The sequence below is a fragment of the Lutra lutra genome, chromosome 7, assembly GCF_902655055.1.
Source record: "Lutra lutra chromosome 7, mLutLut1.2, whole genome shotgun sequence".
Classification (NCBI taxonomy): domain Eukaryota; kingdom Metazoa; phylum Chordata; class Mammalia; order Carnivora; family Mustelidae; genus Lutra; species Lutra lutra.
This window is the reverse complement of record NC_062284.1, coordinates 47,017,146-47,044,111: the sequence shown is the minus strand read 5'-3', so window position 1 is coordinate 47,044,111 and position 26,966 is coordinate 47,017,146. Positions and strand designations below refer to the sequence as shown.

At 42.5% G+C, this 26,966-nt stretch overlaps 1 protein-coding gene across 1 annotated transcript in view; it reads right to left on the bottom strand.

The window, feature by feature from the left end:
• Positions 1-5,582, bottom strand: part of MAP2K1 (mitogen-activated protein kinase kinase 1) — a 79,628-nt gene extending 74,046 nt beyond the window's left edge. The window contains exon 1 of the mRNA XM_047739199.1: positions 5,047-5,582. Within this exon, the coding sequence (XP_047595155.1) occupies positions 5,047-5,126 (80 nt within the window). The 5' untranslated portion in view covers positions 5,127-5,582. The remainder of the gene's footprint in view (positions 1-5,046) is intronic.
• Positions 5,583-26,966: the final 21,384 nt, after the last annotated feature.

Here is a 26,966-nt window from a genome sequence, read left to right as displayed (position 1 = left end):
GGGAATTGACATAGAATAATAAGTAAAATGTGGTACATGTCCAAGACTGCTCTGCAAAGACAAATAATGAATAGTATCATGTAGCATCATGAATAGGTCAGAAACATGGTATTTTGTTTAAAAAAAAAAAAAAGACAAACTGGAAGAAAAGCTGGGGGTAGTCACTGCTTCTGTTTAAATATTCCTGGTTCTCCTTCCAAGAAGCCCCCGCTCCTTTGAAGGTCAGCACAGCCGTATGATTTGCTTCAGCCAGTAAAATGGGAGCAAAAGCAACCTGTGTCACTTCTCAACAAAAACTTTAGGAGCCAGAATGCGATTCACAAGACGCCCTTCTCACGTGAGCATATATCAGAGATGGTACCTCCATAAGCCTAGATCCCTAATGGAATCCAGTGAACAGAGACTCCCACTGACCTGCAAGTGTGTTCAACTACTGATTTTCTGGTTGTTTGTAACCTCAACATAACATAATCTATCCCAACTGAGGCATATTTAACAGCACGACAGTAATTTTTATAAAATCTGAATATATTTAGGGTGTACAACATGAGATTTGATACACATACAGAGAAACAACTACTGTAGTTAAGCTAATTAACAAAAGTATTTATTTCCTTACATAGTTACCATTTTTTGGTTTATGTGAGCACCTGAAATCTACTATGTTACCAAATTTCCAGTATTTAATACAGTGGTATTAACTATAGCTGCCATGCTGTACATTAGATCTCTAGGCTTATTCATCCTACATTAACTACAGCTTTGTACCCTCTGACCAATACCCCCACCTTTCCACCCCTGGTAACCACCTATCCACTCTCTGTTTCGACTTATTCCCCCCCCTTTTTTTAGATTCCACACATAAGTGAGATCACACAGTATTTTTTTTCACCTCTGTCTGGCTTATTTCATTTAATAGGTCTTCCAGGTTCATCCATGTTGTCACAAATAGCAGGATCTCCCTTCTTAAGGCAGAATAACAGCACAATCGCATTCAGCATTCTTTGCGCAGAAACACACAAAACAATACCATCTACCTCCCAAAGGTACATACCAACAAATGGGTGGAACTCTAAGACCAAATATTAAATACCCTAGAGTGGGTGAGTGCCTGTGAAAGAAAAGGAAATGGGGAGAGGGAAATGACAGCAAAGGGGTAAATAAATGAAAAAGTACAAAAAGATGTGTTAAACACATTGTGCAAGTACTAGAAATTTAAGACACTCACTGTTTTACTCAAGCATTTTTGCACTTACTATATGCCAGCTACTGTGTCCCAGGGACTACTTACAGAACACTGAATCAGAAAAAGGCAGTACTGGGGTGCCTGGGTGGCTTGGTGGGTTAAGCCTCTGCCTTCGGCTCAGGTCATGATCCCAGGGTCCTGGGATCAAGCCCCATGTCGGGCTCTCTGCTTGGCAGGGAGCCTGCTTTCCCCTCTCTCTCTGCCTGCCTCTCTGCCTACTTGTGATCTCTGTCAAATAAATGAGTGAAATCTTAAAAAAAAAAAAAAAGAAAGAAAGAAAGAAAGAAAAAGGCAGTACTAACCTTACAGTTTATGGTGTACAAAAAAGAGAGATATTTAAGATATCCTAGTAAAAAATTATAGACAGTGAATGAATGTCATTAAAAAAAAAAAAAATCAGGTGATGGGGCCGTAGCTGGCTCAGTTCGTGAAGCATGCAACTCTCCTGATCACAGAGTCATGAATTTGGGTCCCACACTGGGTGTGGAACCTACTTAAAAAAAAAAAGAAAGAAAGAAAGAAAGAAAGGCACTCTTAAATGCCCTGTCTTAAAAAAAAAAAAAAAAAAAAATCAGATGACATGGGAAAGTGACCTCCCTTACAGATAAGGTGGTCTGTGAACACCTCGGAGGAAATGGCATTTAGGTAAAGATGATGATTACTTCCTTCCCAGCTTGGGAAGAGGAAGGAATGATTCATTCTAGGCTAAGGGAATAGCATGTGCAAGGGCCTGGAGCGGGTACAGGCCATCCCCAGGAGGAAGTGAAAGAGGACTAGAATGGTGGAAGAAAGTAGCAGCAGGAAATGTGGTTAAAGAGATGGGGGGGGGCCTGCCACAGGGGGCAGATCTCTGGGTCTCACAGCCCAGTAGGAGTCTGGATTTCATTCTAACTGCAATGGAACCATGAAAACATTTGAAACAGGGGGCTGATATTATCTTATTTCCAATTTATTTCATGCTAACGCTTAGTACCCGTGCAGTACGCTCAGACATTTTTGCAAAAATTTGCAAAAAAGGTACTTTTGCACTCTTTTTTCTTCAAGGACCCTGGCAACTTGCATAAACTTCAGGTCCCATGTACCCAGCTCCATCTGAATGCGTTAAGTGCTAAATTAGAGGTAAATCCAAATTGCCAAGGAGCCACAGAGGAGAAACAACCTTGCCAAGTTAGTACCAAGAGATCCTTTATGTCAACGGATTTTTTTTTTTTTTTTTTTTTTTTTTGCTTCCTTAGTTTACATGACATGATAATGTTGAAACCGTGCCCTGGTCTAATCACAGAAATCACGAGAACAGCAGCCTTACTTGAGAAACACTCTCGAAGGTGAAAGATGAATATGTGTACAGCTTTCCTCCCTTTAGTGCCAGGAAATGTAGGGGAACAGTCCCTGTTTGTCTCAGGCAGCCTACACAAAGATGCCTCCTATTGTAACACAGCAATGAGTCATGGAGGTAGATGCAGATGGCACAAAAAACTAAGCAATTGTGGGGATTCGCTTATCCAGAAGCAAAGGCACCTTAACACATATCCACCACCACGAATGGAAATTACCTTCTAGTTTCTTTCAGCTTTCTCAACATTTATCCAGTAGCAAAGGCACCAGAAGCTAACATTTATGGAAAGTTTACTACGTATTAGCTCATTTAACCTTCAAAACTACCCTAAGTAGGTTCTATCATTAGCTCCATTTTTACAGATGACAAAACTAAACCTAACTAAGCCGTATCTCTATGATAAGACTGATATTTGTCCTAGATCACAAAACCACAAAGTAAAAGAGGCAGGCTTCAAACTTAGCCTGATTCCAGAGTCCGACCTCCTAACCACTGCTGAGAATCTCCCAGTCCCACCAAACTTTTCTGCCACCAACTCCAGAGTATTCTTTTCCTGCCTGTATTTTTTCCTTTTTTTTAAAGATTTATTTATTTTAGAGAGGCAGCATGAGCAGGAGGAACAGAAAGAGAGAAAAATCCTCAAGCAGACTCCTCATTGATCTCAACTCGGACCCGATACCAGGACCCCGAGATCAAGCATGACCCGAGCTGAAACCAAGAGTCGGACACTTAACTGTGCCATCCAGGCACCCCTGTATTTTTAAATGAGATTCCTCCCATTTGCAAGAATACAGGTGTGGCGCCACAATTAACAAGCAAATGACAACAGGTACTTCCACTAAGTACCTACTTCCAAATCAAATAAGGGCAGGATGGTCAGGCCACAACATTCAACCAGGCACTGTGGTCAAAATTTGTCCTGCCCTGTGCTGGGGGGATGTCAATTTGTTTTAAAGGGGTAAAATTATGTACAGTAAGCCTGAATGACTGTCTGCATAGACTCTGACCTGTGCAAGTCAATATCACACAGAAGAGACTTGACAGTAACTGAAGAGCATCTGTTGGGAACAGGTATGAGGAAACTAACTGAGTTCACAACACAGGTCCTCCACTGGCCTTGTGATCATTACAGGGATGGAGAGAGTCACCAAGCCAGCAGGTCCCCAGGCTATTAAAATCTAAAGAGAGAAAGGAAGGTCATAGAAATCACCAAAGGGCAGACAGTTCAGGCCTACGCCATTCATTTCATCAGCTAGCTTCCATGCATCTCCAGCGTGCAAATAAAGATTAAGAACCAAATCTTGGGTGCCTGGGTGGCTCAGTGGGTTAAAGCCTCTGCTTTCGGCTCAGGTCATGGTCTCAGGGTCCTGGGATCGAGCCCCACATCGGGCTCTCTGCTCAGCAGGGAGCCTGCTTCTCTCTCTCTCTCTCTCTCTGCCTGCTTGTGATCTGTCAAATAAATAAATAAATCTTAAAAAAAAAAAAAAAAAAAAAGAACCAAATCTTTTCTGGTTAAATCTGCAGCTAGCCGGGTCTCTCTCCCTAACAGTCTTGTTCCCTATTAAGGGCACAAAAAGAGTTGTGGGAGTTCGGAAACACCCCACGAAAGAGCCCTCATCACTGTTTAATGAGATAAAGTGCCGGCTTGTGATCAACACTGGAAGCTGCGGAGATGGAGCACCTTGCACTGGTTTTCATGGCTACGGGTGTTCACGTCTCAGGTCAGTTTAGGGCTCATGGTAAAGTACGGAAAGCCAGGAGAGTCACTGGTGAGGAGGGATTTGTTAATGAATGAAGAGTGAGACGAAGAGGAAAGCTGCTCCCTTGGAGACAAGATAGTTTCCAGGAAGAAAGCCAAGGACCCGGAGGCCCCAAAGTCGGCAAGAGAAAAGCCACCGGGATACCCGTGCGCACACGCCCCAGCCAGCCAGCCAGCCGCCGCAACGAGGCGGCACTCCCGGCCCACAGGTGTCAAGCACAAAGGTGAGGACGCAGCTTGCTCGTCCCAACTCCACACTCCATACCCCGAGCCGATCTCAAAGACGCTGATGCGATCTTAATTCTTTCCAGGACATTTGCTCCCTTCTCCCCTTCGCAGGCCACGATCCCAGACGATCTGGGGAAAACAGCTTGGGGTTGGGGGGGGGGGGGGACGGGAGATGAACCAGTTTTTATCTTTCAGAGGGAGAAAGTGAATGGCCAGTGGCCAAGGATGACTGCAAGGGTCGGGAGAGGGGGGAAAATTGGGGCTCGTTGGGTCCACTGACGGGTCTGAGTCAGGAGCACAATCTGTGCTTAGTCACCGATACCTCGGCAGCCGGGAGTTCCTAGCCCCTGCCAGCCTGAAACGTACGTGACGAACCCGAGCGGAGCCCGGCGCGCCGCGCACACCCGCCTGGGCTCCTACACCCCAGCAGTGGCCTCTGCAGCCCGGACCGGCGCTCGCCGCCCACCCCAGACTTACTCCGCCGAGCTGGTCCCGTTAACCGCGGAGCCGTCGGGGGCAGGGTTCAGCTGGATGGGCGTCGGCTTCTTCTTGGGCATTCTGGACCAGGGAAGGCGCTTCTAACTCCGAGGGGAGGGCGGCCCCTCTCTTGCTTCCTCCCTCTGAGCTGCCCCACGCCCGCCGCGCAGGGCCAAGTAGGGGCCGCGAGCCCCGGGGCTGCCTTCGGGGGGCGCGCCCCTCGTGGTCCAGTCAACGCCAAGGGGCCGCTGGCGGTCTCGGGGGACCCCCGCCCCACTCGACTGGGGCTCGCCTTGGCGCGCAGCGAATCGAAGGGCTTCCCCGCTGGCGCAGCTCGGCAGCCCGGGATTCCCTCCCTCTCTCCCTCAGTCAACCCGTCCTTCAGGCTCGATCGACACAGCCACAGCCCTGCTCCAGCTTCAGCCCGGAGAGTACCGCCGCCGCCGGCACCGCGCTCCAGCCGCTCCGCGCAGCCGTCCCAGGGAGGGAATGGAGAGCGGAGCAGGGGCGGGGAAGAGGGAAGCCTCGCCCCTCCACCGGGGCTGCTGCGCTTTCCACACACCCACTCGGCTCCGCCCCTATCGCCTCGCCGACAGCCAATGGGAGCACGCCTCAGCGGCAGATGACGCGGAAATACGTCACGGGGGCGCGGCGTGCTGCCCTGGGGGCGGGGTCCGGCGCTGACTCCACAGCGCCCTCTGCTGCCACGCGGCACTCAGGTGGACCCACCAGGAAAGGAGGTCGTGCGTCCTGGTTCACGGAGCTAAGGTGGGTTTCACGTGGCGGGGCGCCGGGCTGTCTCCTCTTCTGCGGTGACTGGAGCGCCCTCCCCGGGCCGAGTCACGTTGAAGGAGATGAAATAATAAAATGAGTAAGGAAAGACTTCCCATTTCTAGAAGAGAGGGAGCCTAAGGAACTCGAAAATTTGTCAAAACACTCCTTGAGCCTAACAAACTATCAAATAGATAGATTTATATAAAATTGTATTGCACACAATTGATCTACTGATGAGGGTACTGATGAGGGTACTGATGATGGTTCTAAATGCTGATGAGATTGTAAGTGGGCAACTTTTTTTTTTAAACATTTTATTTATTCATTTGAGGAAGAGAGAGAGAGAGCAAGAGCATGAGAGGGGAGAAGGTCAGAGGAAGAAGCAGACTCCCCATGGACCTGGGAGCCCGATGTGAGACTCGATCCCCAGACCCTGGGATCGTGACCTGAGCCGAAGGCAGTCACTTAACCAACTGAGCCACCCAGGCGCCCTGGGCAACCTTATTTGAGAGCAGATTGATAATATTTTTTAAAGCCTTGAACCCCCCCCAAAAAAAATCTTTAAACCAATAATTCCAGTTATATGAAACTTAAAGAAATAAGATGAGTAAATAGCTTTAAAAAGTAAAAGAGGTACCATAGATTTTTTTTTTTAATGTAAATTCAGGGGTGCCTGGGTGGCTCAGTTGGTTAAGCATAAGACTCTTGATTTTTGCTCAGGTCATGATCTTATGGCCTGGAATCATGGGATCCCCAGCAATCATTGCCACTCTGGGAGTAGAGCGTGCTTGAGAGTCTCTCCTCTCCCTTTGCCCCACCCCTGCTCTGTCTCTCTCCCCTCTCATAAACAAACAAATATTCAATCCCTCTCTTTCTCCCCTCTATTCAGTCCTAAAGGTATTAAGTATGCAGAACAAACTAAGCACCTGCACCTGCTGGTCCAGAGCAGAGTGTCAGCCACCCACGTGTTTGCTGTATATAGAGAATAAGGTTTCCTCTTCATTTTGTAGTCCTTGGTACTGTCTGAATTTTTTATTATCCATATAATTTAATTAAAAACATTTTTTAATTTTTAACATTAATATGGGAATGTACAGTAGTGCAGACAATTTGGGAAACAGTCTGGCAATTCTTCCAGTTAAATATAGTTACCGTATGATCCAGAAATTCTACCCCTAACTATATGCTCAAGAGAAATGAAAAAAGTATATCCATACAAAAACTTACACACAGATGTTTATGGAAGCATTATTCATGATAGCCAAAGAGTGGAAGCAACCCAAATTTCCATCAAATCATGAATGGATAAACAAAAGGTGACATACCCATACAACAGAATATTACTCAGCCATGAAGAGGAATGAAGGGCTGATCCATGCTACAGCATGAATGACTTTGAAAACATGATGCTAAGTGAAAGTGGTCAGTCATAAAATGTCACATATTGTACGATCCGGTTTAGAGGAAATGTCCAGAACAGGCAAATCTATAGAGACAGAGTTGATTAGTGGTTGTTTAGGGCTTGGTAGGGCAGATGAACTTGGGACATTAAAATGACAGCTTAAGTGCCTGAGTTTCTTTCTAAGGTGATGAAAATGTCCTAAAATTGACTGTGGTGATGGTTGCTCGTCTCTTTAAATTTATTAAAACCATTGAACTATATACTTTATTTTTTTAAAAGATTTTATTTATTTATCTGTCAGAGAGAGAGAGGGAGAGAGAGCGAGCACAGGCAGACAGAATGGCAGGCAGAGGGAGAAGCAGGCTCCCTGACAAGCAAGGAGCCTGATGTGGGACTCGATCCCAGGACGCTGGGATCATGACCCGAGCCGAAGGCAGCTGCCCAACCAACTGAGCCACCCAGGCGTCCCGAACTATATACTTTAAATGAGCAAATTATATGGTATATATGTATTGTCTCTTAATAAAGCTGTTATTAAAGCAATAACATCAACGATAAAATTCAGGAGAAAGAGCCAAAATTAGCCGAGAGAGTCTTGAAGAACAAAACTGGAAGATCCATGCTACCAGATATTGAGATCCATCTGAGTATTTAAAAGAGTATGGCACTAGCCTAAGGACAGACAAGTAGACCAGTGGGGTAGAATAAAGAGTCCAAAAACAAACCCATATTTGATCACCTAATTTTTGGCAAAGATGATAATACAGTGCAGTGGGGGAAAGAATGATCTTTTAAACAGATGGTGATGGGCCAATTGAATCTCCATAAGAGAAAAGTAAGTCTTAATCCCTATATCACACCATATATAACAAATCAACTCTAGGTGGATTATAGAAATAAATAAAGCTTTTAGAAGAAAATATTGGAGAATATCTTCACGATATTATGGTAGGTGAAGTCTTTGGAGGGGTATTTTTTAGGAGTTTTTTGTTTGTTCGGGGTTTGTTTTTTTGGTTTTAAGTAAGTTCTACACCCAACCTGGGGCTTGAACTCACAACCTGGAGATCAAGAGTCACATGCTCTAATGACTGAGCCAGCCAGGTGCACCTCAGCAAAGATTTCTTAAAGAAGACACAAAAAACAAATCATGAAGGAAAAATACAATAAATTGGACTCTATTCATATTAGTTACTTCTGACCTTCAAAAAGGGTAAAAAATAGAGAGGACATTTACAATTCATATGTTGGGGGGAAAACCTCTTCTCCATAATATATAAAAACTCCTACACATAGGGAGGCTGGATAGCTCAGTTGGTTAAGCATCTGCCTTCAGCTCAGCTCAGGTCCTAGGGTCCTGGGATTGGGTCCCACATTGAGCTATCTGCTCAGCAGGGAGGCTCCGTCTCCCTCTCCCTTTGCCTGCAGCTCCCCCTGCTTGTGAGCTCTCTTGTGCTCTCTCTCTGTATCAAATAAATAAAGAAAACCCTTCTTAAAAATTAAAAAAAAAAAAAACCTCTTGCACATAAACAAAAAAAAGACAAACAATCCAATAGAAATATGGTCAAAAGACTTGAACAGACCCTTAATAAAAGAAGATATCCAAATGGTTAATAATCATGAAAAGAGGATGGCTCAGGTAATGATCCCAGAGTCCTAGGATTGAGTCCCACATCAGGCTCCTTGCTCAGCGGGGAGACTGCTTCCCCCTCTCTCTCTGTCTCCCTCTCTACCTACTTGTGATCTCTCTACCAAATAAATAAATAAATAATTTTTTTAAAAACACCAAAAAAGCCCCAAAACAAATAATCATGAAAAGTTGCTGAACTTTCTTAGTTATGAGGGAACTAAAAATCACAATGTAAGTACTTATTTCCACTAAAATGTACACTTTAGAATGGTCAAAATGGTGGGGTGCCTGGGTGGTACAGTTGGTTAAGCATCTGACTCTTGATTTGAGCTCAAATTATAATCTCAGGGTCCTGAGATCAAGCCCCAAGTTGGGCTCTGCGCTCAGCACAGAGTCTGCTTATGACTCTCCCTTTCCAAATGAATCTAGATGAAACCAGAGAGAGAGACAAACCATAGGAGACTCTTAATCTTAGGAAATGAACTGAGGGTTGCTGGAGGGGGGTGTGAGAGAATGTGGTGGCTGGGTGAAGGACATTGGGGAGGGTATGTGTTGTGGTGAGCTCTCTGGGTTGTGTAAGACTGATAAATCACAGACGTGTGCCCCTGAAACAAATAATACATTATATGTTAATAATAAAAATATAAAGATAATAAAGTGGGGAAACAGACTGCAAAAAAAAAAAAAAAAAGACTCTGTCCCTCTCCCTCTGCCCCTCCCTCCTGTGCATTCTCTCTCTCTCTTAAAAAATAAATAAATCTTTTGGGGCATCTGCATGGCTCAGTGGGTTAAGCCTCTGCCTTTCGCTCAGGTTATAATCTCAGGGACCTGGGATCGAGCCCCACATCAGGCTCCTTGCTCAGCAGAGAGACTGCTTCGCACCCCACCCACTCCCCACCCCACCTGCCTCTCTGCCTGCTTGTGATCTCTCTGTCAAATAAATAAATAAATAAATACAATCTTTAAAAATAAATAAATCTTTTGAGAAAAAATGGTCAAAATGGTAAAAACTTCATGTATGTTTTACCACAATAAAAAACACACACACAATGATACCACACCCAATATTCTGGCTAAATTGAAAAGGATAGGGGCACCTGGGTGGCTCAGTGGATTAAGCCTCTGCCTTCAGCTCAGGTCCTGATCTCAGGGTCCTGGGATCAAGCCCTGCATCAGGCTCTCTGCTCAGTGGGGAGCCTGCTTCCCGCCCCCTGCCGCCTGCCTCTCTGCCTACTTGTGATCTCTGTCTGTCAAATAAATAAATAAAATCTTTTAAAAAATAAATTGAAAAGGATAAATAATAGCAAATCTTGTTAAGATTTAGAGCAACTAGAAGAGGACTTTCACCCCAAAGGTGGGAGTAATAATGTGTGAAAACAGTTGGAAAAACTGTTTGACCTTATCTACTAAGGTTGAACTTACTTCTACCCCATGACTCAGAGATTCTACTCCCAAGCATATATGTGGAAAAATCAATATATACGTTCTTCAGAAAACATGTACAAGAATGTTCATAGTAACACTATCTGTAATCGTTATTAGGGAAACAACCCAAATGTCCATCAGTCATAAATGGATAAACTGTGGTAAATCCCTGCAATGAAATATTCTATAGCTTTGTGAAAATAGACTATGACTACTTGCAACAATATGAATGAGTCTCACAAACATTCTGTTGAGTAGAAGTTAGACAAAAAGAAGTAATATGTACATATATATATATGTAAAAAATATATGTAGTACAAAATGGGCAAACCTAATTTATGGTGTTAGAAGCTGGGATAGTGGTCATCCTTAAGGAGCAGAGTAATAGGCAGGTGAGTCAAATGGGGCTTTTTGGGTGCTAATAATGTTTGCTTTCGTTTTTTAATTTAATTTAATTTATTTATTTGACAGAGATCACAAGTAGGCAGAGAGGCAGGCAGAGAGAGAGGAAGGGAAGCAGGCTCCCCACTGAGCAGAGAGCCCAATGTGGGGCTCGATCCCAGGACCCTGAGACCATGACCTGAGCCGAAGGCAGAGGCCTAACCCACTGAGACACCCAGGTGCCCCTAATGTTTATTTTCTTGATCTGGGTGTGGGTTATACAAGTGTATCCCATTTATGATTTATGTACTTTTCTGGATATATGTTAACCCTTCAATAAAACAATTACAAGAGAAAAGAAAAAGAAATTCACTCAACATTACTAATCATCAGGGAAATGCAAATCAAAACTACAATGAGATAGTGTTAGAAAGGCTGTCATCAAAAAGACAAGTGATAACAAGCATTGGCAGGGTATGGAAAAAAGGGAACCCTTGTATACTGTTGGTGGGCATGCAAATTGATACAGCCAGTATGGAAAACACTGAGGTTTTTAATTTATTTTTGAGGTTCTTCAAAAATTAATTAATCAAGTCAAAATTTAAAAATAAATAAAGCCACCATATGACCCAGCAATCCCACTTCTGGGTATTTATCCAAAGGAACTGACATCAGGATTTCAAGGAGATAACTGAGCTCCCTCCCATGTTCATTGTGGTATTATTCACAATAGTCAAGACACGGGATCAGCCCAAGTGTTTGTCAATGGTTGAATGCATAAAGAAGATGTGGTATGTATACACAATGGAATATTATCCAGTCACAAGAAAAAAGAAATCCTGACATTTACAACACGGATGGACCATGAGGCTATTAGGCTAAGTGAGATAAGTCAGACCGAGAAAGAAAAATACTGTTTGAAACCTTTTAGGTGAAATCTAAAAAAGCCAGACTCAAAGAAATAGAGAATAAAGTGGTGGTTACTAGAGACTGGGATGAGGGGGAAATAGGGAGATAACTGATTGAAAGTTACAAACTACCAGTTATAAGATTACGAAGTTCTGGGGATGTAATGTGTAGCATGGCGGTTACAGCTAGCAATACTATATTACATACTTGAATGTTGCTAAGACAGTAAATTTTAAATATTCTCATAACAGAAAAGAAATGGTAAAAAAAAAAAAAAAGAAAAGAAATGGTAATTATGTGACAGAATGAAGGTGTTAGCTAATGCCGTGGTGGTAATCATTTTGCAATATACAAATGCCATCAAATCGGCAGCTGTAGGCCTTAAACTTTTTTTTTTTGAAGACTTTATTTCTTTTTGACAGAGAGAGAGAGACCCAGGTGCCCCATATAGGCCTTAAACTTAACAGAATGTTACATGTCAATTATATCTTAATAAGGCTAGGATTAAAAAAAGAAATCATGATAAAACCTTTTTTCTCAGAAAATAGGTCAGACCAAAATGTGTTTTGTTTTGCTTTGCTCTTTAGATCAAAAGAGTAATAAAGCTTTTTATCATCTTAAAATATTATATCTTCTTAACATCTTGGGGGTTTTTTGTTTCAAATGGTATGGGTTTTATTTTATTTTATTTTTTTTTCAAATGGTATGGGTTTAAAAAAAAAAAAATAACTGGTCCCCTGGATGGCTCAGTGGGTTAAGCCTCTGCCTTCAGCTCAGGTCATGATCTCGGGGTTCTGGGATTGAGCCCAACATCGGGCTCTCTGCTCAGTGGGGAGCCTGCTTCCCCCTCTCCCTCTGCCTCTCTGCCTACTTTTGATCTCTCTCTGTGTCAAATAAATAAATAAAATCTTTAAAAAGAAATAAAATAAATAAAAAGTATATAACTAATTCCAGTGTAATATGTGGGGGGAAAAAAGTAGAAGGGGCACCTGGGTGGCTCAGTGGGTTAAGCCTCTGCCTTTGGCTCAGGTCATGATCTCAGGGGTCTGGGATGGAGCTCGGTATAGGGCTCTCTGCTCAGCAGGAACCTGCTTCCCTCTCTCTGCCTGCCTCTCTGCCTACTTGTGATCTCTCTCTGTCAAATAAATAAATAAAATCTTTAAAAAAAAAAAAACTAGAGGGGCGCCTGGGTGGCTCAGTGGGTTAAAGCCTCTGCCTTCGGCTCAGGTCATGATCCCAGGGTCCTGGGATCGAGCCCCGCATCGGGCTCTCTGCTCAGCAGGGAGCCTGCTTCCTCCTCTCTCTCTGCCTGCCTCTCTGCCTACTTGTGATCTCTGTCAAATAAATAAGTAAATCTTTTAAAAAAATAAATTAATTAAAAAAAATAAAAAATAAAAAATAAAAACTAGAAAAGTGTAAAGAGGAAATTAAAAACCATTCCTGAATACACTACTGAACGATAACTTCTGTTTACATTATGGAGTCTGGTATTTAGCTTAGCCATACTCACATGTGGTTGATATTATAGGATCAATGAACTTTATCAATTTATGAGCTTTATTTTAGAGGCAAGTCCAGATTTGTTCCTTACAACTTAAGCTTTTATTCGCTTATGAAAAATTCAGTTGGGAGGTTCAAAATAAAAAGTGCCAAGGTATTGGAGCACCTGGTTGGCTCAGTCAGCTAAGTGTCCAACTGTTGATTTTGGCTCAGGTCATTTTCTCAGTGTTGTGAGATCAAGCCCTGAGTTGGGCTCTGTGCTCAGTGGGTAGTCGTATTGGGGTTCTCTCTCTCCTCTCTCTCTACTCCTATCCCAGTTCACACGCACATGCTCTCTCCCTCTAATATAAATAATAAACCTTTTTTTATAAAGAAAGAAAGAAAAAAGATTTCCTCTTTTCCTTGTCCTCTGCCCCTCCCCCACACACTCTCTCTTAAAAAAAACCATTAAAAATTTTTTTTAAATGCCAAGGTATTGCAAGTAGAAGTTATTCTATACGAAAAAATTCAACCTTCCACATTCTTCTCGTTAATACAACAGTTTCCTACTCTTTAGCCAAAAGTGAACTCTGATTCTTTATCAAAGGCCAATTTTACCAACATTAACTTTGCCTATAATTCATTTGTTCAGGGTGGGGCTCATTCTTCAATGGTTTAAATAAATAGCTAAGAAATAGAATCCATTGTCTAGATTTGTAAGCTCCTGTGAGTTTGGCAGCTGTTCCTACTGAGTAACCGAGCAAAGGGTCACAGTGCCAAGGGTAACACTACCCTACACCCCCCCCACTCCCCCCACCGCCCCCACCCCCACCACCTCCGCCCCCTTCAGAGGAGGTACATCCGCTTCCTCAATTCTGGATGTCGGACATTCCAAATGCAATGAAACCACTCGGTTATTTTGGGAACCACTTTTAATGGTCACTTGCCCTTCTTTTAAAGGAAAAGAGGCCTCAGCAAGGTGAGGAATGATGCAATGCAATTGCTCTCTAAGGATGTGGCTTAAACCAGACAGGATGTCAGATCTGTCGCTTTTTTTGGAGGGGAGTGCGGGCAGGGACCTCACCCTGGCTTGGCATCTGAGAGATGTGCTACTTTGCTTTTCACTTTTGGGTAGCACAGTGAAAGAAGATATACCCGGGACATACCAGCTTCCTCCAGGGCAGCTGTGGAAAAGGAAATCTGGACTTCCTTTGGAATCACAATCCAGGATCCCGGATATTCTTTTTCTCAAATCTGGTCTGAGTTAAACAAATCTCTTTCCTAGGACATTCATTTGAATGCTTGTCATCATTGGCCTTTTTTCTTTTCTTTTTTTCATGCTTTTCTCTACTCAACAGAAAACCCCTGCATCACCTTTTCCTGCTAAGTGCTTAGCAAAGATTACAAGCAGGAAGTTTAAAATGAAGAGTGACCATTTGATCTCCAGTGATCTGGGAGCTGTGATAAGAGTATATAGGGCCTCCACAGGCATAACCATCCTAACATCTGACTGGCAATCTTTTTATAATTCACATTCTTTTTTTTTTTAAAAGATTTTATTTATTTATTTGACAGAGAGAGATCACAAGTAGACAGAGAGGCAGGCAGAGAGAGAGAGGGGGAAGCAGGCTCCCTGCTGAGCAGAGAGCCCGATGCGGGACTCGATCCCAGGACCCCGAGATCATGACCTGAGCCGAAGGCAGCGGCCTAACCCACTGAGCCACCCAGGCACCCTATAATTCACATTCTTGCTCAAAGACCAGGTCAGCTTTCAGAAAGCTGAGAATTTGCCTGAAAAGAGTTTCATCTTCAACAATGAACTGTGCCTGACATGTAGCCCTGGGGTTATATAAATTTTATGATATCTTGAGCTATAATTATTGACACATCAATGTATTTTGGAGTTGTATGTATTTCCCAAGTAGCAAAGAATCTCTGTGGTGTGCCAGCTGTTTTAATTGTTCAGCCTCATAAAATACAAAGTATTGTTTTTGTTATTATAATGATAGCTTCGTAGTGTCATTATAATTACTACTAAACCAAAGGGCCCTTTATCCTTGCTCCTGTGTGTGCTTTCTCTGAATAGATAGATTTTTTTTTTTTAAGATTTTACTTTATTTAACAGACAGAAAGAGAGCACAAGTAAGTAGAGTGGCAGGCAGAGGGAGAGGGAGAAGACTCCCCGCAGAGCAGGGAGCCCCATGCGTGGCTCGATCTCAGGACCCTGGGATCATGACCCAAGCCGAAGGCAGCCGCTTAACCGACTGAGCCAACCAGGCGCCCCTGAATAGATAGATCTTTATAACTAGATCCTAGACTGGCATCTGATCTGGGGTTTCTGCATACAGAGAATGGGATACTGAGTTCCTTTTAGAATTTTAGCTGGACCTTAAAAGACATGGTATCCAATCACCCCATTTTATCCCTTCTAGAAATGGGAACACACCCTAGAGGGTCCAGTGGTATACTTCAAGGTCATGTAACTAGTTAGGGTTAGAACAGGGACATGTCTCCTGATTTCCTGTTCAATGATCTTTTAAGAGTCTTGGTATTTTGCCAAATAGCTAATAGGTAAAATTAGTTGTTGTTGTTTTTTAACTAAGCTCTATGTCCAATGTGGACCTTGAACTCAAGATCCTGAGATCAAGAGTGTATGCTCTACCCAATAAGCCAGCCAGGCACCACCAAATTAGCTTTGTTTAAGAGTCATCAGGTAAGTCTGTTTGGCTATGAAGTTATGTTTCTTTTCCTTTCCTTTCCTTTCCTTTCCTTTCCTTTCCTTTCCTTTCCTTTCCTTTCCTTTCCTTTCCTTTCCTTTCTCCTTCTCTCCTCCTCTCTTCTCTTCTCTTCTTTTTTTTTTCTTTCTTTCTGTAGGCTCCACACCCAATGTGAGGCTTAAACCCAGTACTCTGAGATCAAGAGACTCAAGGGCCCCCAGCTGTGATATTTCCAAGTATCTCCAATTATAAACACATTAAAGATGTTGGTAATGCAATAAATAACAACATATGATTTTTTTTTCCCTTTTCTAATATCATTTTCTCTGATTTTGATACCTTCAGTGTCAAGGGATGTCAAAACATATTTGGCATATAAGTATATAGTATATATATATAGTATATATATATATAGTATATTTGGACAGGTCCACACTTTTTTTTTTTTTAAAGATTTAATTTATTTATTTGACAGAGAGAGCACAAGTAGGCAGAGAGGCAGGCAGAGAGAGAGGAGGAAGCAGGCTCCCTGCCGAGCAGAGAGACCCATGCAGGGCTCGATTCCAGGACTCTGAGATCATGACCCGAGCCGAAGGCAGCGGCTTAACCACTGAGCCACCCAGGTGCCCCGGTCCACACTTTTTTTTGAGTTCTGTGAATTTGGGGCCAAACTTAGAAAATGGTAAATCTGGATATCATTCAAACTCAGTGTATAACTGTTAACAGAAAAAAAGAAGAAGGAATTTCGTGTAAAGTCCATAATGCCTACAGTCTAAATTTGGGAATTTATTTTAGGAAAATAAACAGAGATATGCACAAAGATTAATGTACAAAGGGATGTTTGCTTCACCTTTACTCATAACAATAAGATGTAGATAGAAATTAATTATTCTTTTATACTCATCTTTTATTGAATTCAGTTTTTTTCTTAGAAGAAACTATGTAAGAACTTGTTAACAGTAATTACCATTTATTTATTATTCCTTTAAGATTTATTTATTTATTTTTTTAAAGATTTTGTTTATTTATTTGACAGAGAGAGATCACAAGTAGACAGAGAGGCAGGCAGAGAGAGAGAGAGAGAGAGGGAAGCAGGCTCCCTGCTGAGCAGAGAGCCCGACGCGGGACTCGATCCCAGGACCCTGAGATCATGACCTGAGCTGAAGGCAGCGGCTTAACCCACTGAGCCACCCAGGCGCCCTAAGATTTATTTTTAAGTAATCTCTACAACCAATGTGGGGGCGTGAACTCACGACCTTAAGATCAAGAGTCACATGCTCTATGACTAAGACAGCTAGGTGCCTCCATAGTCATTGCCTGTAGAAAGACTTGTTGAATGGAAAGAAAAACTTTAACTTTTTTTTTCTAATTTAAGACTTTTTATTTATTTATTTGACAGAGATCACAAGTAGGCAGAGAAGCAGGCAGAGAGAGAGAGGGGGAAGCAGGTTCCCACCGAGCAGAGAGCCCAATGTGGGGCTCTATCCCAGGACCCTGGGATCATGACCTGAGCCGAAGGCAGAGGCTTTAAGCGACTGAGCCACCCAGGCGCCCTCACTTTTTATTTTGTATCTTTTTGTATTGATTGATTTTTCTGTCCATATAAATGTACTACTTTATTTTCTTCAAAAACATCAACAGATATTTCCTAGGTGGGAAGCTTATGGACAATTTTTGGTTTCGTTCTTTGGATTTCTGTGTTAAAAAAGTAATTCATTGTATTATCTTAAAAATTAATGTGTAAAACTAGAGAATTCTATGGTATATCGGCATGATAGAATTCGTTGCATTAGTTTAAAAATCTCTATGGGGCGCCTGGATGGCTCATTCAGTTAAGTATCCAAATCTTGGTTTCAGCTCAGGTCATGATCTCAGGGTCCTGGAATCGAGCCCCGTGTCTGGCTCTCTGCTCAGCGGGGACCTTGCTTCCCCCATCCCCCGCCTGCCTCTCTGCCTACTTGTGATCTCTGTCTGTCAAATAAATAAATAAAATCTTTAAAAAAAAAAGATATTTATTAATTTTGAGAGAAAGAGAGAGCATGGAGGGGAGGGGTAGAAGGAGAGGGGGAATCTTGAGTAAACTCCCCACTGAGCATGGAACCCAACTCAGGGCTGGATCTCACAACCCTGAAATCAGGACCTGAGCTGAAACCAAGTGTCAGATGCTCAATTGACTGAGCCACCTAGGAGCCTCTCAAACTCACAACATGTAAGCTGAAGTGCCTGATTCCACTCCCGCACCCCACTCTGACCATCTTGATTCCTCTATTTCCAGCACCACCCACATCCAAACTGTCCCCAAACTAAGTTGTCCTGCTCTGGCCATGAGCTTCAGAGGCTACATACCCTGGCCCTTGTCTGGCTGCACCGTTTCCCACACCATGAGGAGTCCACAGGGCCAAGAGATTATGCCTGCATAGGGCGTGTGTCCCCCCACTTTCTGACCATTCTCTAGTCACCCAAGACTCCAGAATTCCATGTCCAGTGGAGAGCTTGCTCCAAGAGCCTGCAGGGACCTCTTCTCTGTCCATCCTCTTAAGAACAGAGTGTTGTACCATATCGAGGCATAGACTCCCCTAGATGCAAGGGGTGGTTAAGAACCTATTTGACAGAGGGATAGACAGAGTTTGGCTGGTGGGCTAGGTGTCCACATACCTCTGGGTGAGGGCCTTTGAAACGTGGGGTACAATTGGAGGTGGGAAGAGCAGTGGGAACAGACAGAGGAAAGAACACTAGGGGCCAGTTCTCCCCATATTTCATTACGGCATTCTAAGGAATCTGAGAAATCTAAATCCCAACTTGGACTTCCATCTTGTTATGAAAGTCTATTTTTTCAAGATAGGAGAATGGAACATATTTTATTTAATGATCTCCCCTGTAATTTGTAACTTTTACATATGTAATCATGGGTTTGGCGCCTCTATTTATTCTCTTTCCCTGGGCCCTACAAACATCAGGGGTGGGCGCCTCTGAGTTCTAACTCCCAATCGTATAAGAATCCTAACTGGCCTTCCACTTGCCCTCTGAAATCCTGATAGTCCATTTTTCATAGAGCAGCTAGGGAGCTTAAAAAAAATAAACAAACAAAAATCAGTTTACTGCTTATGGCCCACCAAAGGATCCAACTCCAAAACACTTACCAGAGCTCTCCAGCTCTGCTGCCTCCACACCCCACCTCATCCTACTTTCCCCCTTAGTCACTAGACTCTGGCCACTGTGCCCTCTCCTCCTTCTGAACACACTTGCTGGTTCCCACTCTGGAGCCCCTGTAATTCTTGTTCACTCAGCAGGAAGCCATCTTCCCTTAGCCCTTTGCTTGGTTGCCTACTGCTGGCCTTAGGACCCGGCCAAATGTCACTTCTTCATCCTTCCTACACTATCCCTCCAGTCACTCTGTCACATTATCATCTTATTTTCTTCTTCATTATCTTCCTTGTTTATCAACTTATTTATTTTCTGGTTCCCTGCTGGAAGAGAGGGACACATGTCTTGTTCACCATCTCATCACTGGCTCCAAGAACAATACTTGGCATACAGTCAGTCCATAAATATTTTTGAATGAAGAGATCTCTCCCTTTTCTTTCTGACCAGATCCTGTAACAGTCTCTTGAAGCCCATAGATGAAGTGGTATGATCTGGTGTGATCTCTGTTTTATAGAAGAGACTGGTTGTCAGAAGAGTTTGGGTTATGCCAGAAATCAGTAGCAAATACTGGTCAGGATCTAGGTCTACCATTTCAACAGCCCCAGGCTCTTTCCATAATGATGAACTACCTACCTACAAGCTCCCTGAAACACAAAAAACAATCCTCATGTGTCTTCCTATAGTCTTTGTAAAAGCAACTACTAAATTGTACTTTTTTAGAGAAGGAAAATCCTTAGCAAGTTTCTAGAAAACTCCATTGGTAATGTGCTGCAGTGTCCTCTTACATAAAAATAAATATTCCCTCTCTCATTCTCTCCCTCAAATAAATGGGTAAAAATCTTAAAAAAAAAATAAAATAAATATTCTGAAGCTTTTACTCAAAACTTTTTGTCATAACTTTTCTGCCCTTATCAGCAATAAAAACTGTATGGTTTCTTTCCACATGAAATTATTTTGCTTTATTTCAAGCCATTTAATCAGTTTGCAATGTAAACATTAAAAAAAGGCATTCTCACTCTGAAGGTTTAAAACCACTGGAGAGGGGTGCCTGGGTGGCTCAGTTGTTGAGTGTCTGCCTTCGAATCAGGTCATGATCCCAGGATCCTGGGATCGAGCCCCGAATTGGGCTCCCTGCTCAGCAGGAGGCCTGCTTCTCCCTCTCCCATTCCCCCTGTTTGTGTTCTCTCTCTCACTGTGTCTCTATCAAATAAATAAACAAAATCTTTAAAAAAAAAAAAAAAACCACTGGAGAGAACAATTATAAAATGGAAAAATCAGCTAATTTACATGGCTCTTTTAATTCTGCTCCTAAAAATTGCGGTACTTCTTCTATTCACTGTTTCTGTTTGTTTGTTCTTTCATACAGAAAAATTAGAAGTAACAATGAGAAAAAAGCAATTACTCGTTCAATTCTGGTAAGCTAAGAGGAATTCAGTGGTAGATACTCTGGTAAAGGGCGCCTGGGTGGCTCAGTGGGTTAAAGCCTCTGCCTTCGGCTCAGGTCATGATCTCAGGGTCCTGGGATCGAGTCCCGCATCGGGCTCTCTGCTCAGCAGGAAGCCTGCTTCCCTTCCTTTCTCTCTGCCTGCCTCTCTGCCTACTTGTGATCTCTCTCTGTCAAATAAATAAATAAAATCTTAAAAAAAAAAGAGGTACCCTAATAAACTGAGAACTCAGTGAGTATAATGAAATTAATTTAATTGTTATTGAGGGTATTTTCTTCTATATCTTAAAAACATCTCTTATACTTTGAATATTTTTAATAGATCTATTGGGACTTGATCATGTAAGACACATGGCACACATTGACAGTATAAAGTTTGGGGGCCCTGGGTGACTCATAGTTTAAGCATCTGACTCTTGGTTTTGGCTCGGGTCAAGATCTCAGGGTCTTTAGATCGAGCCCCACATGGGGCTCTATGCTCAGTGAGGAGTCTGCTTCTCTCTCTTTCTCTCCCTCTGCCCCGCTTCCCCCCAAATCATGCTCATGCTCTCTGTTGCTAAAATAAATAAATCTCTTTTTAAAAAGTATAAAATTGTAAGTAAATAAAACCTTTTAAAAAGAAAAAAGGGCACCTGAGTGACTCAGTCCTTAAGCATCTGCCTTCAGCTCAGGTCATGATCCCAGGGTGCTGGGATCAAGTCCCACATCAGGCTTCCCACTCTGCGGGAAGCCTGCTTCTCTCTCTCCCACTCCCCGCCGTTGTGTTCCTTCTCTTGCTGTGTCTCTCTCTGTCAAATAAATAAATAAAATCTTTAAAAAAAATAAATAAGAATTAAAAAATAAAAAAGCATAAAATTTGAACACTTGTTATGTGTGGAGAAACCATCAATACAACCAAGACAAAAAAACTCACCCATCATATCCCAATAGTTGCCTCATGCCCCTTTAAATATTTTATTTTTATTTATTTGTCAGAGAGATAGCCCACACAAGCAGTGGGAGCTGCAAGCAGAGGAAGTAGCAGGCTCCACACTGAGCAGAGAACCTGATGTGGAACTTGATCCCAGGACTGTGGGATCATGATCTGAGCCGAAGTCAGATGCTTAACTGACTGTGCCACCCAGGCATCCCACCTCATACCCCTTTAGAATCCTTTTCTCATCTGCCCATCGCCTTGGTATAGTTCGCATTTTCTGGAATTTTATATAAATGGAATTTTACATCTGGCTTCTTTTACTCAGCATAATTGCTGTGGTTCACTCATGTTGTTGTGTTTGTCTGTAGTTCATTGATTGCTGAGTAGTGTGCTATTTTATGGATATACCACAATTGGTTTTCCTTTTTTTAAAAAAATAGTTTATTTATTTTAGCAAACTCTACCCAACGTGGGGCTCGAACTCACAACCCCAAGATCAAGAGTCACATGCTCCATGGACTTAGCCAGTTAGGCACCCCTCTATTCACCTTTTGATGGATATTTGTGTGGTTTCAAGTTTTTTAGCTATTACAAATAAAGCTGCTAGGAACATCTGTGTACAAGTCTTTTTTTTTTTTTTAAGATTTTATTTATTTTTTTTGACGGAGGAAGACACAGAGAGAAAGGGAACACAAGTAGGGGGAGTGGGAGAGGGAGAACAGGCTTCCCCAGCAGCAGGGAGCCCAATGCAGGGCTCGATTCCCGAACCCTGGGATCATGACCTGAGCTGAAGGCAGACCCTTTACAACTGAGCCACCCAGGAGTCCCCGTGTACAAGTCTTTACATAGATAGGTTTTCATTTCTCTTGGGTAAATACCTAAGAGTAAAACAGCTGTGTCATACAGTAGGTGTATTTTAACTTTTTAAAAAAATTTCAAACTATTTTCCAAAGCATTTAAACTATTTTCCATTTCCCATCAGTAGTGGGAGAGTTCCAGTTGGTCTACATCTTTGTCAGTATCTGTATGACTGGTCTTTTCAAGTTTTAGCCATTCTAGTCTTATTGTGTGGGGGGGTGTTTGTTTTGTTTTGTTTTGTTTTGCTTTTTAGAGAGGGAGAGTGGAAGATGGAGGGGTGGGGAGCCACACCCAGGGCCAAGCCCAATGCGGGACTGAATTTTGCAACTCTGAGATCAGGACCTGAGTCAGATGTTCAGGGATGCCTGGGTGGCTCAGTTGGTTAAGCAGCTGCCTTCAGCTCAGGTCATGATCCCAGCGTTCTGGGATCGAGTCCCACATCAGGCTTCTTGCTTGGCGGGGAGCCTGCTTCTGCCTCTGCCTGCCATTCTGTCTGCCTGTGCTTGCTCTCTCTCTCTCTGACAAATAAATAAATAAAATCTTTATAAAAAAAAAGAGTCGGATATTCAACCAACTAAGCCACCCTGGCGCCCCTTTGCCCTGCTCATTGTGGCATTACTGCATTTCCCTACTGATTAGTGATACTGAGCATCTTATTTACGTGCTTATTTCACACCCTTTCACATCTTTGAATGTTCAGATCTTTCACCCATTTTGAATTGGGTTGCCTGTCTCATTGTTGACTTGTAAGAGTTCTTTACATATGCTATACAGTATACAAGTCCTTTGTTGAATATATGTTTTACAGTCACTTTTTACCTGCCTGTGGGTTGTCTTTTAATTTTCTTTGAAGAACAAACGTTTTGTTTTGATGAAGTCAAATTTATTGATTTCTTTTTGTAGTTAGTGTTATTTGTGTTCTAAGACACTTTTGTTATTTGAATACACTCAGGGAAATAACACCTCTTCAACCCTGAATCTTGAAAACATACTCCTCGCTCATGAAGATGTTTAAGGAACAGCTCCTCAGCTCCCTCACCTGGTGACAGTGCTTCTATGAGGTATTGGAGCATAAAATATTTTAAAATTATGAAAGTCAAAAATAACCTAAGTGTATTTCATTTTTCAAATATTTTAAGAATTGCAAAATATCTTACTATTGGGAACATAGAAGAAATAACTGGAAACATGAGACGTGAAAATCAAATAGTGTTGGTCTCAGTGTGTGAGATGGCTGAGTGCTTGCTTCCACTCCACCCCACCTTGGGAATACTTTCCGATCACTCTTCATTTCCATTCAGTTCTATGTGGATGGAGGTGAATAACATTTTACTACCTTCATTCATAGCACTAATGTCCTCTTATGGAGAGAAGTTTTCTCTTTGAGAAATCCTGTACTTTTTCCCTCCAGGTTTTTATTTAAATTCCAGGTAGTTGGGGCACCTGGGTGGCTCAGTGGGTTAAGCCGCTGCCTTCGGCTCAGGTCATGATCCCAGGTCCTGGGTTCAAGCCCCATATCGGGCTTTCTGCTCAGCAGGGAGCCTGCTTCCTCCTCTCTCTCTGCCTGCCTCTCTGCCTACTTGTGATTTCTCTCTGTCAAATAAATAAATAAAATCTTTAAAAAAAAATAAATTCCAGGTAGTTAACATACAGTGTAATATTAGTTTCAGGTGTAGAATTTAGTGATTCATCACTTATATACAATACCCGGTACTCATCAAAAGTGCACTCTTTAATTCCCATCACCTATTTAACCCATCCCCCCACTTACCTCCCCTCTGGTCACCATCAGTTTGTTCTTCACAGTTAAGAGTCTGTTTCTTGGTTTGCCTCTCTTCCTGGCACCACCCCCCCCCACCATGTTTGTTTGTTTTGTTTCTTAAATTCCACATATGAGTGAAATCATATGGTATTTTCCTCTGACTGACTTACTTAACATAGCATAATTCTCTCTAGCTCTATCCATGTTGTTGCAAATAGCAAGATTTCACTATTTATTTATTTATTTACAGACAGAGATCATAAATAGGCAGAGAGACAGGCAGAGAGAGAGGGGGAAGCAGGCCCCCCACTGAGCAGAGAGCCCGATATGGGGCTCGATCCCAGGACCCTGAGATCATGACCTGAGCCAAAGGCAGAGGCTTTAACCCGCTGAGCCACCCAGGCCCAAGATTTCACTCTTTTTAATGGCTAAGTAACATTCCTTTGTTTTCCAGAGTGGCTGCCACTTTGCATTCCTACCAACAGTGCGCGATGGCTCCCCTTTCTCTACATTCTCGCCAATACCTGTTGTTTCCTGTGTTCTTAATTTTAGACATTCTGACTGGTGTGAGGCCATATCTCATTGTAGTTTGATTTGCATTTCCCTGATAGTGAGTAATGTTGAGTATCTTTACATGTGTCAGCTGGCCATCTGTATGTCTTCCTTGGAAAAATGTCAGTTCATATCTTCTGTCCATTTTTTGGATGGATTATTTGTTAACATTTTGGGTGTTTTGAGTTTGAGTTTTCTGAGTTCTTTACATATTTTGGATCACTAACCCTTTATCAGATATGTCATTTGTAAATATCTTCTTGCATTCCATAGGTTGCCTTTTAGTTTTGTTGACTGTTTCCTTCTCTGTGCAGAAAATTTTATTTGGATGAAGTCCCAAGCGTTTATTTTTGCTTTTATTTCCCTTGCCTCAGGAGACATATCTAGTGAGAAATTGCTTGGCTGATGTCAAAGAGGTTGCTGCCTGTGTTCTCCTCTAGGTTTTTAATGGTTTCCTGTCTCACATTTTGATCTTTAATCAATTTTGAATTTATTTTTGTGTATAGAATAAGAAAGTGGTCCAGTGTCATTCTTTTGCATGTTGCTGTCTAGTGGGAAATTCTGTATTTTAATAAGTGCTTGAACTTGTGAACACCCATGTACACGGCCTCCCAGTCCTATCCTGAAGGTGTCAGTTGGTCTCAAACTTAAGATGACAGAACACAGATATCATCTACAACAGAGGAGATGGGAAGGAAAGAGGAAATTTGGAAAGGTGGCATCAAGATGAGGGTTTTGCTAGATTTAATGTAACCCTCTCTCCAGGAACCCTACAAGAGTGTCTACATCTACTAAATGAGTGACTTTTATTGTTGGAACTGGAGAAAGGGCCTAAGTTGAAATGGTTCAGAACAGAAATAATACATGAGATTCAGGCACTAGGAAGCCCAGATAATCCTGAGGACCTAGGGGTCACTGGGTATTTACAAAAATCTTGGGAGGGCCTTCAACTTCCACAGGCAGTGGAAGTGATCTGAATCAGATGTACTTAACCTTTGAGGAGTAAGAAGACCCAGGAGTAGAGAGACTCTGGGCTTCTGCATGACACACAGTCTTTAATATCACAAATTCAGACACGTTAACCTTTGACCACAATGGGCTGACTTGCTCAAGAGCTCTCCTGGAAATAACCTGAGGAACCATCCAGAACTCAGCTTCCTTTAAGCCTCTGTCTTCATTCAGTCTCCTCCTGTCATTATTCCATTCAGTGCAGAGTCCAAGGTCTACCACCTCCTGCAAATACTTCAAGTCCCCTGTCCTTTTCTCTTCCCACTGTACTTATTCAGATAACTACCATCATGGAGTGACCCAGTCATCCTCTCCAATCCTTAACTTCCTATCACAAACCTAATAACACATCTACGTCAAAGCTTTTCTCTCTCTCTCTTTTTTTTTTAAGATTTTATTTATTTATTTGACAGAGGTTACAAGTAGGCAGAGAGGCAGGTGGGGGGTGGGGGGAAGCAGGCTCCCTGCCGAGCAGAGAGCCCGATGTGGGGCTCAATCCCAGTACCCTGAGATCATGACCCAAGCTGAAGGCAGAGGCTTTAACCCACTGAGCCACCCAGGCACCCTACGTCAAAGCTTTTCATCCTTCATATTCGAGTGGAAAGACATGCTGTTATTCTCCCATCAAAAGCTATCTCTTCCCTCTGTGATCTGGATCCCATTCCACCTGTCTTTTCAAGGTCTTTGCTCCTTTGATTTATATACATTTATATACATATAAATCAATATGCACATAACAATACACATGTAACAATACATATGCGTATGTGAGAGGCGCCTGGCTGGCTCAGTGGTTAAGAGTCTGCCTTCAGCTCAAGTCATGATCCCAGGGTCCTGGAATCGAGCGCCATATCAGTCTCCCTGCTCAGCTGGAAGCTTCTCCCTCTCCAGCTCCCCGTGTTTGTATTCCCTCTCTCACTATGTCATAAATAAATAAAATCTTAAAAAAAAAAAAAGAATGCATATGTGAGACACAAATATAAGAACACTCAATGGCAGCACTATTCATAGTTGCAGAACGCTCAAACCATTTCAAATGTTTATTGACAAGAAAATAAATAAATTATGGCACATCCAATAATAAGAGTAATATACAGCAGTGAAAAATTTCTAAACTACAACTGTATGAAACTGTATATGAACTGTATGAACTCTATGAAATGTCACAGAGCATCACATGTATATGAACTGTAGGAAACATCACAGAACAAAATATGGAGTGAGAAAAGCAAGCCTAAACAGGTTACATACATCTTGTTATCAGTCGTATAAAGCTTAAAAAGAAGCAATATTAAACAACATATTGCTTACATTTTTAGGTCTATACATAGATACTAAAAATAGCTTTTAAAGGAATTATAGGGGCGCCTGGGTGGCTCAGTGGGTCGGGCCTCTGCCTTCGGCTCAGGTCATGATCCCAGGGTCCTGGGATCGAGCCCCACATCGGGCGTTCTGCTCAGCAGGGAGCCTGCTTCCTCCTCTCTCTCTGCCTGCCTCTCTGCCTACTTGTGATCTCTGTCAA